The sequence below is a fragment of the Bemisia tabaci genome, chromosome 8, assembly GCF_918797505.1.
Source record: "Bemisia tabaci chromosome 8, PGI_BMITA_v3".
Lineage (NCBI taxonomy): Eukaryota > Metazoa > Arthropoda > Insecta > Hemiptera > Aleyrodidae > Bemisia > Bemisia tabaci.
Window position 1 is genome coordinate 31,930,662 of NC_092800.1, and position 6,922 is coordinate 31,937,583.

At 36.4% G+C, this 6,922-nt stretch overlaps 1 protein-coding gene across 1 annotated transcript in view; it reads right to left on the bottom strand.

The window, feature by feature from the left end:
• The window catches only part of Gle1 (Gle1 RNA export mediator), a 23,239-nt gene extending 16,317 nt beyond the window's left edge, over window positions 1–6,922 (bottom strand). The window contains exons 1-4 of the mRNA XM_019041135.2: window positions 6,691–6,922; window positions 5,510–5,863; window positions 4,154–4,363; window positions 805–971 (exon numbers count right to left, since the gene is read on the bottom strand). Of these exons, the coding sequence (XP_018896680.2) occupies window positions 805–971; window positions 4,154–4,363; window positions 5,510–5,863; window positions 6,691–6,732 (773 nt within the window). The 5' untranslated portion in view covers window positions 6,733–6,922. The remainder of the gene's footprint in view (window positions 1–804; window positions 972–4,153; window positions 4,364–5,509; window positions 5,864–6,690) is intronic.

Genomic DNA, 6,922 nt, shown 5'->3' on the forward strand with positions numbered 1-6,922 from the left:
CATACTGCTCAGTTAAAATGTGAGCAAATGCAAAACTAAATCAGAGAATGTTAAGGAAATAAATCATGCCTGAAAGAGAATGCAAGGTGACTTTTCTTCCTTTTTTTGAATTTTGAACCTTTAAATTCTTTTACTGTTTAAACTGTGACCAGAACCATAGAAAGTATATGAAAGGAAGTTGCGTTGATCGAGGTCTCAAGTCTTTAAGATGAGCTTGAGATTTTAAGCGTTTTTATTTGGAAATTATGAGCTTATGATTGATTTGAGTATAAGCAGAAACACTGCAGAAATTTGTTTTTAGGACTAAAATAATAAAATAATTGATGAAATTCAGTAATTACTTGGTCTTGATTCAATAGTCATCATCAATGATTTTAGCTGCCATAACATTTACGAAGGAGAATTGAATCACTTTGTTGCTGCTCAAATTGTCAGTTAATTAGTTTTTGTTTTTTTTTTTTTTTTTTTGCATTGATTAAAGAAAAACCTGTATCAGCTCTTTTTTTTAGCATTTCTCATAGCTAAATGTCTAAAATTATCTGGTAGCAAGATGCAGACTAAAATTAAGATGTGTGGAGAATGCATTGTTATTGACAAGTAAGCTGATTTATATAAAAATCGTCCAACTTGGTTACGACAAATGGATTCATAAGAGCTTGTCAAAAGGCTAATATTTTTACTTTACACTAGAGTAATGGTAGTTATGCATACTCAGAACATGCAACTTACAAAATTCAACAATTAATTGACTAGCAGACCAGAGAAAAAAAGATGACAAAATAATTAATGTCATAAAAAATTTACCGAATGAATTCACAGAACTCTTGATATTTCTGTCTAAACTGCAGCTGATTTGCAAAAATTTTGTCCAGATTGCTCTTCCTTTCTTTCCATTTTGCTCTTTTGATTTCCTGTTCTTCTAGTTCTTTCTTTTCTAATTCTCTAACTTTAGCAGTAACTTCATTTAATCTCTAGAATAGAAAAAACAGAGTCATAAAGTATTTAGAGGAAAAAAATATTAAAAAATTGAAGATAAGAATTCACCGTCGTTATTGTAAATGCCAGAAAACAGGATTTGGTTTTGAAAATTAGGTATATTCATCTTGAAGCTTTTGCCAAAAACTCCATTCACTTATTTTTTGAAGTTTTAATAAATACGTTACCTTGAAGGTGAAAAGAAAGCATTGAAATAGACCTATAGCTCGAGAAAAAACTGGAATAATGATCTGCAGTGAGTTATTATCAGCATGAAGTATTAAAATCTTGTGCTGACCACTTCAGAAAAATCCTGAATTGCAAATTTTCAGAGACCATAAAAATACTTGTGCAAATGACAAAAGAATCATTATTATTGTAGCTGTCATCTTGGTTGCGTTTTAAAAAACTGATAAATGGAGAAAAAACGAAAAAATTATTTGACGAAAATATTTTCTAGGCACATAAGAGGGTCATTCCAAAAGTAAGTTCCACGGTCTGATATTTTTGATACTAGCAACAATAAATGAATATGGTATAGAGATGTGTCTGCCAGACTCTCAGCTTATCCAGAGATCTTAAGAAGTTGAAAATTAGCCTCCTAGTTTGCTTGAAAAGTCAGTTATACTAGACTGCCCTCTTCTCCAACCAGGTCTAAAAATAATGATTTCTTTGATTGGCAGCAACCGTTCAGAATTTAATGCCAAAGTTAATAAGAGACTTTTTTCCCATCCTCTTTAGTGGCCAAATTTAGCCCCCAGTGATTTTTATCTTTTCCCAGAATTGAAATAAGAAATTGGGGGTGGTAAATTCGCCACTGATGATGTCACAAAAGGAGTCTTTACTTGGCTTCAAAATCTAGATGAGGACTTCTTTTCAGCTGGTATCAGAGAACCAAAGACATTGAATAGAGTAGACCGTGCGCTGTGAAATGGAGCGGTGGCCACTTCTCTTTTATTCGCATGCCGCACCGACCGATGAGTGCGGGACACCAAAGCGGCACCGGTGAGGTGAGTGAGCCCCAGCCATCCCCAGCTCGCGGTAAACGAACAGTGCGCTTATACGAGGCTGGTACGGTTCGGCTCCGAAATCTTTAATTATTAATTGATTATTGCGAATATTTTCGGCTGATCTGTTCTTTAATTATAATCAAATGTTTCTGTGTGAAGATGTGTTTTAGTTTTCATGATTAAACACCACACAACTTTCAATTTATGGTATGCTTACATGAGCAAATTCTTGATGAACCGGGTAAGAGACAAGAATGATTATGTTCCGATGATAATTTTTAAACTTTGACTACATTTAGCCTTAAGGAACTACTATTTTGGGTTCATTTGTTTTATTACCTATCTACACAGGAAACTAATACACGACATAACAACGGATCATGAACTAATGGCACATTTTGTTCCTCCTAAAATGAGCCAGAAATAGCAGTTCTTCATTGAAAATTGTAGTCAACTTAGTGTCTTCAATTTCAAAATAGTGTTGTTTCAGTTTGTGATATTTATTTGTGATAAATGTAATATTAAGTAAATGCCCTTAGCATTTTGCTGAAAACATAGCATAAGTGCTGTGTTTTTTTAATTTTATAGAGGAAAGTAAGGACATGATAAAAACTCATTTCATAGAATCCACTGCACTGCAATGTGCAGAAAAATTGAGGCACTGGGTGCAAGAATGGCACTTCTAGGTTGCGGTGGTTCAAAATCTCTACTAATATTTCATCAGTGAAGGAAATTCATGCATTTCGTTGAAATTTCTACTGAGTTATTTTTCATGATTCTGCAATTTTCTGTGAAAAAATCCTTGAAATTTACCATTAGAAACTACTCTACTAAACAAATGTGAGCGACATAGATTCTGGATCATCGTTTAAAAGAAGTGCGTGCCCTTCTCGAGCGCAGCGACTTAATCACAGAGCCGCCTAAAAATGCAAAGGAACTAAGATCAATTACTTACCCACACTTTTTGAAAATAAACAGTATCCACGATCGCCAGTCATAAACAAGTGACTGAAGTATTGATTTTGAAATTTTTGAGTAGATTAAATAACATTAAGTTGCGACTCGCAAATTAGTTTGATAATAATGCTTGAACATTATCCTTTTCAGTTGGAATAATCTTAAATCTCGGTATTTTGAAACTGCCGAAATCGTTGCCCCTCTTTTTCAGCTTTTCATCAAATCTTTCTCTTAGATCAAGATGGACAATAGCTTTAAGTAACTCTCTCGTAACTTTTATATGCCTTTTTATGTACAATACATAACGCTATTCCTCGTGTTTACCCTTGATTTATATGATTGACCTCATTTTAAATCATTTTTGTACCTTTTACAAAATTACTTCTTATCCTCGCCGTCATCTTTACGCAAGCTGCACGCATTATAAGAACATCCGTCTGATACGCAGGTCACTTTCCTCATATTTTCAATTATGAAGCGTTTTTTCCAGTCAGTAATGACTGTAGAGAGACGAAAATTGTTCATAATAATAGTAAATTTCATGCTTTTAACATGTGGTCCTTATAAATTTTGCCGAAAAATGAAGTGGAAACGAGTAATTCGCGAAAATCCGAGCGCGCAACTAATTTTTCCAAGTACGCGCAACGCCGGCTCATGCTGCGTGGGGCTCAGTGGGGCTCAGTCGCGAGCTCCCACCCCGCCCGCCCATTACGGAGTCCCGCCGAAGTTGTCTCGCTCAGCTGACACGGCGGAGATAGGGAGTGCACGGTCTACTCTATTCAATGTCTTTGCAGAGAACGTAGGCACTGATATCAGAAGTGTTTGGAGAAAGAAAAAGACTATTTTGAAAAGTAAGGGGGGCTCTTCTTTCATAAGACTGCTGATTTATTTTTGTTGTTTCCATATTCCGCGCACAGTTCGAAGTTACATTTTTGGACCAGTACAAAAAGAGGGTCAGTCCAGTGAAACGGAATTTTACCATTACCTATTAAGCTGATTATTAACTTCTTTAGCTCCTTAAAAAGATGAGTGTGGTGGGCAAACCTCTTTTTGCCGCATTCATTTATCGATAACAGTTTTGGACAAACAAGACTGAAGAACTTACTTTGGAACGGTCTTTATATTGATTCAGTACACACATCCTAGAGCCATTTTTTAAAATCATAGTAATGGATTACTATGGTAGCATATCCTTGTGTTGTAATTATTACCTTAGCATGATTTTCATTTCTAATCATCAGTTGTTCCATACGAATGGCTGCATTTTTCTCTTCCTCTTCTAGTTCTTTCTGTAATCTTTCATGCTCGATAGCCGCTTTCGATAAAGCCTCCATTTTCATTGCATTCTTTAAGGATTCCAGCTCTTCTTTGGACTTCCGATCCATTTCTCTGAACTTTTCTAGCCGGCGTTGCATTGCTTCCTATGTAATATAACGAAATAACATTGAGGAAATTGTAGCAGAACGAAACAAAAAACTTTAGTAGCTTCATCAAAAATAATTGTGGTAGAACTAACAAGCTCCAGCAAAATATTAAGTAATGATGCGTCATCAAACAAATGTATTTAGGAATCTTAATGTGGCGGTACTAATGTTGAGGCAACCTTGGCACAAAAGCAATGAAAAAAGATCTTGGTGCTTTCGGATGTAAGTTGAACAATTAAAAATAATCTGTTTGTCTGCAAGATATAGTCTACTCACGACTTGACAAAAATTGTCAGAAATGCGGTTCCTAGCTTCAGTTCGAACAAACAGGATCATGATACAAGGGGACATTAGATAGCAGCACCTGATAAAATTAAGGTCATTTTGGTTGTTTAAGCCAGAGGATGCAACCACTGTTGACATAATAAAAGCCTGACAGGTCAACTTAAGTTCAAAATATCTTTTAAGTTTCGGTACACACTTGATTAGGAAAATCTTCTTGACAAGCAGGTTCTTTTCCTTGGGCCAATGGACCCCTAGACAGGGTATGAAATTTAGCATTCTGATACATGTTTCTCAGCCAAAATTTTACGTAGAGCAGTTAGAGCACGATGCGCACAATAAAAATTACCGAAATTGACTCCTTACGAAGATATTTAATGATTCTTGATGCGTGAATTCAAACCACCCGCTCATGAAAACTCAATACTCTACGTGATTCACATCGCGCGCTAAACGTTATCATGACAGTCTCTGCGATGTAAAAATCTGGCAACCTCAATCTTGACGCTTTGGCCCAGCTATAGCAAATTACTTATAGTTTGAACAACACACGGTGGGAAATGAACATTGCTCGTTTGAGAAGCTTGCTGAAACCGTTGTTGTGCTCGATTTGACTCACGTAGAGCTTTGAGTTCCTTGTCAGCGGGCAGTTCAAATTCCTCTTAACCAATGTGAAATAAAAACGTTAATATCTTCGTTAGGAGTTGGTTTCAGTGATTATCGTTTTGTGAATCGTGTTCTACGTGAAATTCTGGTTAAGAAACTAGTATTGGATTACTTAAATTCGTACGTTGTCTAGTGGTCCATTATTATAAGCCTATGATATAACAGAGAAAACAATTTTTGAATAAAAAAGGTTACCTTCACATTTTCTCTGAGTTTTTGCTCGTACACATTCAGGAGTAGCGTATGAGGTACGGCCTCAGCTTTTTCTTGAGTGGAGTGGTTATAAATGGATGATTTGTCCGAAGTAACATCAAAGGTAAGCCTCCTCGGAGAAAAACTATTTTCGCCTCCTGGCGAATGTTTCTCTTTGATGGGTGTAGAGGTAGCAAATTCTCCATTGGCGCTCCCATTTTTTACCGCACTCCCGTTATGTTTTGATGATGGGCCAATAGTTACTCCTCCACAGCTATTCTTAAGAGCGATAGCTTTCTTCAGAGTTGAGATTTTTAACCTCTCAAGGTTGGAGACTGGATCAAACTCATCCATTGCCTGAAAAAATTAGCGATCAATGAAAAATAAGGTGAAGGTGGGGTTTGAAACGAATATCAATGTCGATCGAGTTAACCTTCCGGTTATTTTTCATCTGTGGAACGCATGGAACGTGATGGGTCCAGATCTTTGCGGTTTGGGCTAGTTTAACCGGTCTAACCGCAGCCTCAACCCACCTCAGAAGAGCGTTCCACTGGAACGCACTGGAATGCAATAAAAAAGTGATGCATTCCGCAGCGATCCTCTGTGGCTCGGATAAAAAAAAAGCCCTCTTCCTGTGGGACCTCGGTTGACAACACAGACATGTGGAAAAACTCTGTTATTTGGCCTCTTAGCGACAACTAGATACTTCAACTTTCAGGATTCTAACACTAATATCTAGAAACTAATTATTATATTTGTTCTTCCAGCAAGTAAAACAAGCGTACACCAGGGTAATACTTCCCGTGGTAGTATTGGTTGGAGGCTCTTTTTAATCAGGGTGGAGAGACAGTTTTCTTCAATGAGAATTAAATAGGCGCAACTATCTAAAATGTTTGAGTTGAAACTGGACCAGAAAACTTTTTACTGTACATTCTTCTTATTATTAGCAAGTATATCGAGAATAAAAAAGAGAAACAAACTGTGACAATATTTTCTTTTAACGGCGCTCCTAACGTCCTTGCTGATAAGGAGTGAAAAGGTATACTTCTGGTGAGAGCAAGAGCATTCATTTAGATCAATACCTTGTAAAACAGGACAACAGGACTAAGACCGATTAACATAAAAAATCATTGTTAAACGAACAAATTTGGTGATAAAACTGCGAATTTGTAATTGCTACTTACTGACTGTTTGGGTGAACTGTTTTGAAGGTTGTGAGATACCATCAGTTCAGTTTAACTACCCTACCCTAGGGTATAGGGAAACAAAACGGAAAATCAAATCACTAGAAAGAGAGCAATTCATGAGGGATTTTATACTAAGAAACATATTCTATCGAAGGATGAAAAACTTTTGGACGAAGTGTTGTTGACATGTTTTCCACACACATTGTTTAAGGTTAGGGCCATAGAGAAA